The following is a 13,927-nucleotide window of genomic DNA, read 5'->3' on the forward strand; positions in this document are numbered from 1 at the left end:
ACACAGCTTTTGTCACCAAAATTATGCTGTTTGGAGTACTAGTTTTTAATGCATTTTTGTGTGTGTGTGTGCAGGCAAGAAAGCACCGTGCTGATAGTTGGAAGCACGAGGTACAGTTAGTTACATTTTTGAGATATTGCAGACTTTGTTCCTCAGGATAGGAATATGAATTTACTCTCAAGAAAGAAGTCAAATATGGCTTTCCTATTCATTCAGCCCTTATGGGAATTGCTGACTTCCTAGTGAGGTGGACAGGCCTCATAAGCCAGGCACAGACAAAGTGCTTTGATATTTTTGTCCTTTGGGCGTGATGTAATTGTTGCAAAATTAGAGGTTTTGTTGCGAGTGTGAAAAAATTTCACTAGCCAAAAGGCTCCACCTTTTCTTCATCCTCCATAATAGGAAAATTGCACATCTTTGTGGAATCTGGTCTCATTTTGGAGTGTATAGGCAAAATGTTGTCTTACAAATATGGAGCAATCACACTCTGATGGGAAACGAAGGCCAGAGCTGCACAACAACTCCATGGGGTACTTCATATGCATATCATAAATCAGCGTGGTCCACACTTCTGCCATGTGATGGATCAGATCCGTCACATCAATTTATTCCTCCCAAAGGATAGAGAAAATTGCTGCTCGTGGGGTGGTGATGGTGCCAGTTTTGGACTGCATAGGTAGAGGACAGTCCTCTGTAGAGGGCAGCCCAGCCTGCCACTTCCAAAGAGTTTTAAGCTAAGAAACAGTGGTGACATTTCCCAGAAGAAATGAGCCTTTTCAGGGAGGCAAAACAAAGGAAAAATGACGTGGGACCCAAGGCAGGATGAGACAGAAGAAGTAATGGGCTGCACTGCATGGTTGTTGGGTGAGCTGTTCATCAAGGCCAGCTCATGTCTGATGACAAATTTTTGCACTCTTCTGGCCTAGGTGAAGTTTGAGCAGGCTGCTTTTACACATTTTCACCAATGGTATTGTTGGTACAAAGCACAGAAGAGTATTGAAATAACACTGAAAAATATAAAGGGGCACTGTAAACTTGTGAAATCATTATTTAGTTAAGAAAAGGCTGATTAAGATTTTGGGTATGCTAGCGTTGCTCTGGAGTGATGGTCCTGCAGATTACATTTTATATTCTTTTCAGTAAATCATGCAATAGTGGATCCTAGTGCAGTGGCTGAAATGTGCTGGAGGAAGCACACAATGTGCTGGATATCACCCCTGAGAGCACTCTTGCTAGGAGGGCCCTTTTCAGCACTCAGGCAGTTATGATATATAGACGAGCTCCATATTATTTACCAGAGCTTTGGGGAGGATGTGTTGAACCACTGGACCTTTAGGCTTCTGCTTTTATCCCAAAATATTTATGCTGCAGTAAGGAGAGCAGAACCTAGTCCAATAACTGAACTGAACAATGAATTCAAATGTATGTTGGAAGAAGAATTTGGCATTGACTGAACAAGGAGAGAAGGAAAAGAAGTTATACCCTTGATTATTTTTCATGCTGTTTATCTAACTCATAGTTCAAAATTTTGCGGTGTTTTAATTAAGTCTTGGCAAGTTCTCTTGTGCTGTTCACTACAGGAAATGAAGAATGGGAGAAACAAGTGGGAAAAGAGAACAAACTTTTTGCCTCATTGTGCTTAATGCAATTAGATGCCAAAAATGCATGAAGACAAGTGCTTTAATACATTTTAATAGATTCATCTGTCAAAAAATCCCTTACTACTAGTGTATGATTTTTAAATTAATCTATTTTTCGTTCTCTAATGAGCTATTTACAAGGTGCCTCATTAGTACTTCTAGGGTAGTGTAAAGTATAATGAGAGATTTGGAGGAGTAAGCTACACTTGGGGAGCTAAACTGTTTCAGATTTAAAATGTTTTGTTTTCTTTCTCCTTTCATAACAGAATGTTTCCTAAATATTCAATGGGGACAGCTAGACATCTGCTTATACAATCCAAATCTGTCTTTTTGCAGAGAAGATTACCATGAAGATGGGTTCTGTCAGCCATACCGGGGAATTGCATGTGCCCGAATCATTGGAAACAGGACTATATATGTGGATTCCCTCCAGATGCAGGGGGAAATTGAAAACCGAATTACTGGTAAGATTATGTACCTTTGTAGTGGGACAGTAAGTGTTTATGAAAGGATCCAATTCAAACACAAGTGTGTTATCATCCTTTTGAGTTTTATCAGTTAATAACTGATATATAGAGAGAGACAGTTGGGGATCCAGTTTTCCTCTTCTGCAGTTAGAAACCTTGGAGAAACCTTGGAGAAAGCAGGGTAAAAGTGGCTATCGTGCATAAAAGAATTTTCCGTCTCAAGTGAAATGTCAGTTTCTTGACTTTTTAACAGCTTGTTATTTGCATTGGAGCTTTTGGTATGATACATTCAAACTGAAGAATTTTAAAAAATCTTCTTAAAAATCAAGTGCATTCTGATGTAATGAAAATGATTGTGTTTAATTCTGTTGAAATAACTGTGGTAATTGTTCCCTTGGGTTTCTCTCCCCTACTGCGTAGTCCCAGCAGAGTCTGGATTCCATATTGACTTACATAAAATAAAAGCTGACCTTCTAGTGCTCTGCCACTGGAGATTCTTTCTCTGATCATCATTTCTATACACGCTTGCAAATACGTATCCAAGGCCTCGATGACTTTTAATGGGTTGTAAATCAGCAAAGGTTTTCTTCGGCAGGCCTCGTCAGAGTGATCACTGGCATTAGCAGCTGTGATTTGGATGCACACAACTAGAGCAAATGAATGAGTCCATGAAATAGAGTGAATTGTTTATAGTAATATATTAATTCAGTTGAGGAGGAGCTTATTCAGATCTGGACAGATGTGGCTAACTAATTGAATCTATTATTTAAACACAAACAGTTGCCAAGAAAGCTTGACTTTGCACCTCGACTCTAAAGAATTTACTTAAAAGACTCAATTCAGAAACTCAGTTTGCTCTTTTGTTTTCCTATGGCTAACATGAGGATATGGTGATTAGATCATATACTGGGTTTCTCTAAGATTTCCATGACTCCTTCCCCTCCTTCCTATCTCCTGCACTCTGTTATAATTCACACCTCTTGTATTATTCTATCATTAACTAATTCATACTTTTACGTATTTGACATCTTGACCACTGTGACATGATTTCTGTGCTGTTTAGATGGTTCTTCAGAAATGACTAAACTCAGAATCCTATAAATTAGGTTCATAATGCCATTTTCAAAAAGGAAAAAAAAATGTCTTCTAGAAAATGTTTTTCCATCAATTTTATTTTCGCCCTGATTGTACAGTATGGGCATTCACGATTAGACAGTTTCCCTAATACCACACATTATTGGTTATATTATGGAGGTTGGGGGCTGGCGTCATGAATAATTTCTTATTGAACCGCTCTTTAGTGTGAGAACTCACCACAGGGAGTACTGTAGTGCCTATTGAGTCAGTAATGGCGACACAGAATTATGTAGCATTTTTCAGGTATATTCATCTAAGGAAGCCATGTGCAGAGTAATCCCTGAGGAATTCACAGCGTACTTGCTTCTTAAAATCTTAAATGCGAAACTTGAGTACTGCAAGACTTAAGTATTCTCTGTACAAATGCCAGCATCTTTCAGAGATGGAGGTGGTTTTTTTAGATGAAAATACCCAACTCTGTAGGAAGCTTTTGCTTATATTCTATTTGCTATATGCTTTAGAAATATAGTTTTTGGTGGACCTCTTTGTACCAAAGGCACACAAAATTTTTAAGTGGAGGCTGTGGTGGGTAATAGTGACATCTACTGTCCAACACCAAGAACTAATTCAAAAAGGACCCAGACAGTATCTGCGGGGAACTTTCATTCTGTTTTTCCCACGTCCCTGTTGTACAGATATGTGATAAAACATTCCTTTCACCTCCACTGCCTTTGGTGTTATTTGCTCCTCATTATGCAATTTGGTGAGAATCTCAGCCTTCTACTACAAAAAAAACCCCCAGCATTTCTGGAGAAGAACATGAACTTATGAGACAGAAAGCGAATAAAGAGTGCGTGGACCTGACCCCTTGTCTGTGGATGTGTCTGCTTTGAAATGTCTTTGGTGTGCTGCTTAATATCTCTTTGACTGAAAAAATAACCCCCCAAAGACTCTTCAATTTTTCTCTTCGTGAAAGGGTTGTTTCCCACATATTTCATTCAGATGCTCTACTGAAATGATGCCAGTGGTCAAGACTCATAACTGTAGTTTCTCTGCATATTTGTGCTTGTTCATTCACTTTCCCAGTCTGATAAAGTTATCTGTGATGGCAGATCTTTAAAATTTCAGCTTTTCTTGTCTTTTTAAACATAGTCAGCAGCTCTATTCCTTCCCACTGCTAAAGGCTTGTAGCCCTTAAAACTAAGTGAACCTGGAAAGAGCCTTGGGAATAGACTAAATTCTAGGATTTAGCATAGCTTTGTAGGAGCAGGCAAGCTTTAAGAAAAGGGCTTAGAAAACATGAGTGGTTAATTGGCTTTTGTGGCCATTTCTGGCATTCTTGTGAAATGAGAGATCTTAGAAACAATGTGCAGAGCTGGCATGGTAAAGAAGAGCTTTGTATTTCTGCACCCAGGTGTTTAGATTTTGGTGGCTTTTTTACTTTCATAAGGCATCTGTGCTGATTAGAGGTTCCTCCTAAAGCCAGGGCTGTGAATATTTTGCTATCAGTGTTGCTGTCTGCCTTCAGATACCTTCGTCATCATCCCCATGTCTGTCCCTTTCCCTGTCTTATTTGGGTGCTACACTGTCACCACCCAGTGCTTTTGTTCCTTCTGTCAGAATAAAGATACGCTGATCCAAGTCCTGCAGCATCTTCACACACACACACACACAAATTGCATAACCAACAGCGATTAGTTCACTCCTCTAGGTTTTTCCCTGTTAGTCCTAGGGACAATTGCACCTCACAGTTGTCATTCAAGCCTGATATCATGCAGGTGTTTGTGCAGTATTCTCAGTGAAACTGATGTAAGGTTTCTCTCCCATATTAATATTCTTGCATTAATATGAACAGAGCTGTAAACCACAGGCAAGGCTGGAGCTAAGGCTTCAGCATGGTTAGCGTTTGAGAAAGGGGACTGCGAGTGGATGGTTGCTGAGCAGGAGGGAAAAAATTGATTTGCAGCTTGTAAATGGGTTGCTAAATGACTTCAGCTGCTCAATTCCTTCCTTCCTACAGAGTGTGCTGATGGAATGTACAGTCTAGCAACCTTTACTCATAATTAACGTTTTCCTGTGTGGGAATGTTCCCACATTTAAAGCTTGATTCACCTCCAGATAGATGATACACATGCACATTTGTCTCTTCCTTAAAATGTGCAAAAAAGCTTCCAGATAAATGGTATCCTGTGGGCGCTGAGAGCTTAAGGGGAGGGTCAAGTGCTTAATTAATTATGACATTCATCTTAATGTGATCAGTATGCCGAGATTAGTGACATTCCTTTTTCCCCAAACATTTGCCTGTTAAGCCTTGTCATATCTATTTATAGCAATACCTCCCCAAATACCAAGAGCACATTTTCCTTTTGCCTTTCAGTGCTTTAGAAACACATATCTTGTTTACTGATCAAAACATTTATAGGAGGAAGAAGCTAAGAGGTTATCATTGAGATTTTACCTGCTTAGAAACGTTGGGGGCCCAGGTTAATATCCTGGAAGGTGCGTCTTGACTTGGATTATAATTCTTTGAAGTTAAGATTAGTTAAGTGCCACACAATTACTCAGTGTCAGTCACCAGGGTGACTTCTGAAGAAATGAGGTTCTGCAAACTCTGTGCAGATGTCAGAGAGAAAGTATAGTGGTGGGCTTGCTTTCTGCATTTGTCGTCTGTCCTATGCAGCAGAAATGCTTTATTTTCCCACACCTCAATAGGCTTTCAGATCCTCAGGAAAAGGTAGAGCCGTAAAAGGCAAATGCTGTAAAAATTCATGTACGTACTTGTATGTACTGTGAACTGATACGTAACCATGATATTTGTTTCTTTCCAGCTGCATTTACCATGATAGGCACTTCCACGCATTTGTCCGACCAGTGCTCGCAGTTTGCCATACCGTCTTTCTGCCACTTTGTGTTTCCCTTGTGTGACGAGCGTTCCCGAACCCCCAAGCGGCGGGAGCTGTGTAGGGATGAATGTGAAGTTTTGGAGAATGATCTCTGCCGGCAGGAGTATAACATCGCCCGATCAAACCCCCTCATTTTGATGCAGCTGCAGCTGCCCAAGTGTGAGGATCTCCCGCGACCTGACACCCTAGAGGCTGCCAATTGCATAAGAATTGGAATCCCAGTGGAGAGACTCAACCGATGTAAGTCTTGATGCTTCATCATGTGGAGAAAGTGGAGTCTGGACCTTCAGTGCTGGTCAGGTTGAGACTGAGAGACAATGTATTATCAGAAGTGCTTTTTGCAGAGAAAATGCTGCTGAATGGACATTATTACTTTTTATGGTGTTACTACTGACCGTAGTCTCGCTTTGTTTTACAGTTAGGTTAGTGAGGAAACTAAAAGATTGTTATCTAGCACTGAAGAAAATTATATGAGTGACCTCAGGCAATAAAACTCTGCCATAACACTGGTTATGGCACAGATTTGCTAAAGAGTGCAGTCCATTGCAAGGTTCCCTACCCATACACCTCCCCCTGAATTCTGACTTGAGGTCCTTGTCCAGTGAGAACATAGTTCATTTACCCACCTTATTTTGTCTTTACCTTTCTGTTGAGTTGCCCCACACAACTATGTGAATTCTAATTAAGTGTCAGCAAGCCTCAAACAAGCTGCAGAAGCTTCACTGGAAACAGTTATCAAGTAATTGCACATTTTAGGATATTTGATGCTCTTTCTGTATAGAAATCCACAACAATAACAGTTCTGCAAATCAAGCTGGGAGTGTAATTGTCCTTTGACTCACAGGATGGGTGAAAATATTCATCTTGATTCTGTGGGTTTATATTTTCACCCAGTAAGAGAAAGGTTGTCAATTGTTAGCGCAAACATTTTTTTCTGCCTGTTTCCCAGGAACGATCACCACCATCATACACAGCTCCATGGGGAAGCTGAGCGACCACAAGGGTGTTTAAAGTGTGTTCGGCTTATTTTGAGTATCTGTTTTTTGAAGCCAGAGAAAGGAGAAGGGGTCACGGTTAAACTGAGGTCATGGAAACTAGTTCCAAACAGTAGGGCATTAGTGCTTTGGAGATGAAAAGCAGAAATAACTGCGAAAGCGATGACAGAGCCAGATCAGCCAGGGAAGAGGTAGCAACCAAAAGGAATGAGAATCAAAACAACCAATCTGAAGTCTGGCAGATGGCTTTGAAAGCATGGTTGTCTTTGGCATTCAGAACTAGCGGTTACTCCCTCTAGTGGAACAACTCCTGTTAAGTATCCTTGATATTTTTAGGAAGTGGAAAGCGGAAGTTTTGACAGGGTTGGATTCCTGAGGCCTGGAGAAGGAGACTCAGTAGAGCAGAGAGTGTAATGTTGCAAACTTGTGGGAAAATGCTCAATTCGGGTGCTGTGTGTGACAGACAAGCATGCAAAAGCATGCAGCAAAACTGAGACAGAATAAAGATAAAACAAGAGTCCAGTCTTTTCTTATATACACCACTCTCTTGTATTAGCAGTAGGAGACATTAAAAAAAAAAATGCAGTACTAATTTCTTTAAGAAGTAAGCAATGTGAGAAAATAGGAGGATTATCAGAAGCACAAAGTGATTGTAAGTTTACATTGTTGGCATAAGGAGACTTCTACTCATCTTGTCCTGTGTCTAGAGGGCCGATCTGCATGGTGCTCGATACCCGCTTGCATTCTGTGATACCAGATGGTTTTATGTGTAGTGGTAGGGTGGGACGTTCAAGGCCAGAATTCAGAAATATCCATGGGGAGAGGTAAGCGCAGAGCTGAAATTTCAAAAAGGACCACTGTTGTTGAAATACTTGCATCCTAGTGTTGTTCATTTTATGCATGTGTGATGGATACATTTATAAGTTTTGTCAAATCCTGCGTTACAGATCACCAGTGCTACAACGGCTCTGGAACAGATTACAGAGGGACGGTCAGCGTCACCAAATCTGGGCACACATGCCAGCTCTGGGACTCGCAGAACCCGCACATCCACGACCTGAGCAGCGCGAAGTTCCCAGAGCTGGGCGGTGGGCACGCGTATTGCCGAAATCCCGGGGGCCAGATGGACGGGCCCTGGTGTTTTACAAAGAATAAAAACGTACGCATGGAACTGTGTGACGTACCTTCTTGTAGTATGTATTCTCTTTCTTTTTATCCCCCCTACTCCTGGCCTGCATCCTTTGTGGTTTTAAATGCTCCGTGTTGTTAAAAATTTGCTTCACTTAGCAAGCTGTGATTTCATCATGCAGCACCCTTGTTTTGCATTGCACTCATGCAGCATTGGCTTCAGAGCAGAGCTTGTAACTCAAATACTGTGCTACTCTTTTATTATATATTGAAGGTGTAAGCAAAGACGACAATTCATGGCACTGGGGTGCTATTGCCAAGTGTCATCCATTAGCGTATTTTTGCTCCATTCAGCATCTTGCAAGCAGCAAAGATTTTCAGATCCTGTAGGGGGAGACATAGCACTGCGCTTGGTGGTAAGAAACCCAAAGCACAGAAGTAGAGATGTTGTGGAAAAGGTGATTTTTATGAGAAATGCCTTATTTTATCTGCACTAGTGTTAGCAAAAATAAGCAGTAGCCTCTCTCAGTCTGTTGATACAGTCCTCTTTACTTTCCTTACTGGTGCAGACCTAACAGTCTTCAGAGACCACAAAGCAACTTACTACTGTGCTTCTTAGGGAGAAAAACATGTTTTCTGCAGCAGCAAATGTACTGTGGAAGCCATAAAAGTGGTTCATTGCAGATTTCCTGGATATCTATGGGTACCCAGAACTGATATGAAATTTCTGAGTTACTTCACTTTTTTTTTTTTTTTAACAGCAATAGCATTTGACATATACAATAAATTTGCAATAAATTTCTTCATTGCATGTAATGTGGCATAAAGATTACACTGGAATGTGGTTGCGGTGAAAGCAGCAGTCACAAATAGCAAAACCACGAATTGCAGAAGACAACCCTCACTGTTCCAACAAGCCTTTTGGATGTCACTATGCAGTCCTGTCATGTCTAAACACCAAGAAAAAGTGTTTTACAAATATGGCATTTTCATCTCTTTTGTTGTAACTTGTGTTAACATGAGCACTTCAATTCTGTTAAGCACATGATGTCCCTGGCAGTGAGGGGTAAGATTTATTCTGTGCAGAAGTGGTATCTGTGGAGGTAAATTAGAGGGCAAAGTGCTGATGAAATGGCTGAAGCTGAGTTGTGCACACTCATGTTACGCTGCAGTTTATGACATTGAGACTTCATATACTATAAGAAGGGCTTACTTACTTTACATCCACTCACTCACTTTATATCTACTGAGTAAGTTAGTGCAGTGATTCTGATGCCTGTATTCTGCACTTGTTACAACAAGAAACCTCAATAATAATGCAAGATACATTATGCACTAGTGCAGTCAAAGCAGACTGTATTAAATTTGGGAGACCTGCATTATCTTCACACTGCTTGCTGCTGTGTTCATTCAGATTTCTCTGAAACATTTAAAGGAAAAATACTGTGTGGGGGAAAAAAGCCTTCTGTTTTCAGGTTGTAGAGGGTTACTTTATGTCTAAAATTTGTTTTCAGTTAACAGACTCTAGTGCTTTTTGCTTTTCATTACTGTTTAAGAATGCTGATTGCAACCAGTGATTTTTATGTGCCTTACAGGCCCACGTGACAACAGCAAAATGGGAATCCTCTACATCCTGGTTCCCAGCATAGCCATCCCTTTGGTTATCGCCTGCCTTTTCTTCTTAGTATGTATGTGCAGGAACAAGCAAAAGGCATCTGCTGCAACACCCCAGCGTCGGCAGCTGATGGCGTCTCCTAGCCAGGACATGGAAATGCCACTTATCAATCAGCACAAACAGGTATTTCTTGCAGAATGTGCTTAGGCCCCTGTTTCCCAGCGTGGTATGACTTTCAGCAACTCAAATTTTTGGTGTTGAAATTGCGTCATGTTGTCAGGGATCTACTTTTCATCTTGTGGTAGCCACTACTTCAGTGGAAACCAGGTCTTGCAGATGCTATTTGTGCCTGGAAATTGTGGCCTCCAGCAATAACTTTCAGTACAAAATATTTTTTATGGCATCTGCACTCACCCACCAATCCCCATTTGCCTCTCATCTCTGTGACTAGAAGTGTTGTTTGTGATCCTGTCTTCAGCTAGCAGCTTGTTTTTGCTCCTTGAAACACTGCTGATGGTTTGTTTATTTCAAGCAGAAAGTGTGATAGGGTTTCTTTTCTAATCTGTCTGCTTCATCTCCTGGTTATCTGAGGTTATCTGGTTATCTGTCACAGAGACAGGGATTGAGTCAGAGTATGTGTAATCCAAAGTGAAACAAAACTAGCTTTGAACTTCTGTGTCTGTACTCTGAGCTCCTGAAAATACTTTTCTGGGCTGACTAAATGATGTCCATGTTAAGATCCTGTTCAGATCTACTGATGAGTTTTTAGCTGTAACTTTTACTAGGCAGTGTTTCACAAAGACAATACTCAATTTGGAACAATTGGGAACATCTGTTGAGGAAACTGCAGGGGAAAAATATGGATATTACAGATTGTAACAAATTTCACTGATTTTGTTCTCCAAGAGGGAAGTTTAATGGCCAAGTCTAGGCTCTGCTGGAGTCTGGTCCAGTTCGCAGCCTGTTGGCTACTGAAATCCCAGTGTGTCCCCAGATCACCTTTTAGAGCCTCCTTGCAGCCTGACCTGATCCCTTATGCCCGGTGCCCTTTCTGCAAAGTGGTGGCTCAGCCAGGGGCTCCTCAGTCCCATGGCTGCCCAGGTTGGACCCATCAAATGCACCCACAGACTCCTCCGTTTCCTTGCCAGGTCTGAGGAGCGAGAACTCTCTGGGCTTTGCCCCCTTTTCTTTCCCGTAGCTCCTTCTTTCTTCATCCTCTTCCTTCCCTCCTGGATCAGAACCATTCAGGGTGTCCCAGCAGTGGCAGTTAGTGCTGCTGCCCATGGGCAGTGGCCTCACCTGCAGCGCAATGGAGGAGAAGGGTCGTATCTGGCACTGGGGAACTGCAGGAGAAGGGTTTGTTTCTTCTTCTGCCAGGAGGGATTTTTCAGTTGCCCTCCTGGGGCAGCCAGCTCCTGCGCCTGCGTCTTTCCTGATGGCCCTCGAATGGACGGTGCATCTCTGGGGAGGCCTGGGGGGCAGAGGCAGTTGCTGCTAACAAGTGTCATTATTTGCCAGATTTACTCTGGATTGATTAGTCTTCTATCTTGCAGGGCATGTGGCAGCTGCTTCGTAAAAATAATTATATTCATCATCTTGCAGCATAATTTAATTTACACATCTGATAATGGTTTAACTTGTTCCAAGGTTAACTGTAAAATCAATATGCTGTTGTGAGTATACAAAAAGCTGGAAAGTCATTTTGATCCAATTTATTTTCCTTAGAGCATCTAACCACTGGGATTTTTTTCTTTAGTAGAAGATTCTGTTGCTTAGAAGATACTGTGTTTTTTACCATTTTTAAAAATTTGTTTCATTTCAGGCTAAACTTAAAGAAATCAATCTGTCTACAGTGCGGTTTATGGAGGAACTCGGAGAAGAGAGGTTTGGCAAAGTCTACAAGGGGCATCTCTTTGGGACAGCACCAGGTGAACAGACACAGGCAGTTGCTATCAAGACACTTAAAGACAAAGCGGAACTAGCTCTTCGTGAAGAATTCAAACATGAGGCAATGATGAGATCACGATTACAGCACCCAAACATTGTTTGTTTGCTAGGAATAGTGACGAAGGAACAACCCATTAGCATGATATTTAGCTATTGCTCCCACAGTGACCTCCATGAGTTCTTGGTGATGAGATCTCCCCATTCGGATGTTGGCAGCACAGATGACGACAAGACAGTCAAATCCACTCTGGAACCAGCAGATTTCTTCCACATCGTGACTCAGATAGCTGCAGGAATGGAATACCTTTCAAGCCACCATGTTGTCCACAAAGACTTAGCCACTAGAAATATATTGGTGTTTGATAAACTTAATGTGAAAATATCTGATTTAGGCCTTTTCAGGGAAGTGTACGCTGCTGATTACTATAAACTGATGGGAAATTCCCTTCTTCCTATCCGATGGATGCCCCCTGAGGCTATTATGTATGGCAAGTTTTCTATTGATTCGGATATCTGGTCATATGGAGTTGTGTTATGGGAAGTTTTCAGCTACGGCCTACAACCCTACTGTGGTTATTCTAACCAGGATGTCATTGAGATGATCAGGAATCGGCAGGTTTTGCCTTGTCCTGACGAATGCCCCACGTGGATATACACTTTGATGTTGGAGTGTTGGAATGAATTCCCCAACAGAAGACCAAGATTCAAAGATATACACAACAGATTAAGAACATGGGGAAACCTTTCTAATTACAATAGCTCAGCACAAACCTCTGGGGCGAGCAACACCACGCAAACAAGCTCTCTCAGCACGAGCCCCGTTAGTAACGTTAGCAATGCTAGGTACATTGGACCAAAGCAGAAAACTCAAGCTTACCCTCAACCGCAGTTCATACAAATGAAAGGGCAGATGAGGCCGATGGTCCCACCTCCTCAGCTTTACATTCCAGTAAATGGTTATCAGCCAATGCCTGCCTATGGTGCTTACTTGCCAAATTTTTACCCTGTCCAGATTCCAATGCAAATGGCTCCTCAGCAGCTGCCTCCGCAGATCATTCCGAAACCAGGCTCCCACCACAGTGGGAGCGGATCAACCAGCACGGGCTACGTAACGACAGCACCCTCCAACGCCTCGATGGCCGACAGGGCAGCTCTGCTCTCGGAAGGCACAGATGACACACACAACGGGACGGAAGATATTGCCCAGAATCCCGTCCAGGAGGAGGAGGAAGAGGAGGGCTCAGTGCCAGAAACTGAATTACTTGGGGATAATGACACGCTTCAGATGGATGAAGCAGAAATTCAATCTGAAGCCTAAGGAGTTCGGCCTTTTTACTGTAAGTTTCACTTCACTTCAGTGCATGGAGACTATAGATCCTTAGACTTAAGATCAGTGATTTTGATCTGACTAAATGAAATAAAACCAAAAACCTACACTCATATAAAGTGCAGCAATAGTGATGTACCAGGTTATTGACCGTTGTCACCATCAGTTTGCAAATATGATGGTATGGAATTGCTGGGTTTAGTCTATTTTTACTGTCCTACAGTTCTGGAGGGAAGCTGCTTTTCAATAACGTACTGTTGCTGTGCAACATATTGCAGAGTAGCATTGCACATCATGTATATCATGATATGTGAGTGTAATGTTAGTGAATTATGCTTAAACCAGTAACAAGAAAAAAAAATCAAGCTACAGTTACAGAATTGCTCTGAGCATAAAGAAGTACCCTGGATGTGATGGACAGATTAGCATATAGTATTTATCTCTCTGATATAATGGAGACGAGATTGTTGTTTGCTTTCTGAGACTGAAAAAAATAACGAGTTGAGAATACTGATCTATGTTTGTATTACAATAGTCAGAAAAGTAGGGAAACTGAACATCAGAATTGCTGTGCAGTGTCAGACCATGGGTCTGTCTAGTCTGTCTCCAAAAGCAGCCAATAGTGGCTGCTTAGGAAAGAGTACAATGACAGAGCAAACATACAGTGTTATCTTTGCCAAGGATTTTCCCAGCCTCAAGTGATTTGCAGCTTAGGGACTTCTCAAGCCAGAGATGAAGTCTTTTTTTCTTTAATAACCCTCAATGAAATTTGCTTCCATGAATTAATTGATCCAAATTATTTTGGATCAATCACACATAAATTTAGAA

At 41.6% G+C, this 13,927-nt stretch overlaps 1 protein-coding gene across 1 annotated transcript in view; it reads left to right on the top strand.

Moving 5' to 3' along the window:
• ROR2 (ROR family WNT receptor 2) overlaps positions 1-13,556 on the top strand; it is a gene marked incomplete at its 5' end in the record, with an annotated part of 38,897 nt that extends 25,341 nt beyond the window's left edge. The window contains 5 exons of the mRNA XM_010227964.2: positions 1,977-2,104; positions 6,013-6,327; positions 8,030-8,275; positions 9,806-10,008; positions 11,648-13,556. Of these exons, the coding sequence (XP_010226266.2) occupies positions 1,977-2,104; positions 6,013-6,327; positions 8,030-8,275; positions 9,806-10,008; positions 11,648-13,090 (2,335 nt within the window). The remainder of the gene's footprint in view (positions 1-1,976; positions 2,105-6,012; positions 6,328-8,029; positions 8,276-9,805; positions 10,009-11,647) is intronic.
• Between the last annotated feature and the right edge of the window lie 371 nt (positions 13,557-13,927).

This window comes from Tinamus guttatus, unplaced genomic scaffold, assembly GCF_059628265.1.
Source record: "Tinamus guttatus ecotype Peru unplaced genomic scaffold, ASM5962826v1 Tinamus_guttatus_pri_ptg000310l, whole genome shotgun sequence".
NCBI classification, from domain to species: Eukaryota; Metazoa; Chordata; class Aves; order Tinamiformes; family Tinamidae; genus Tinamus; species Tinamus guttatus.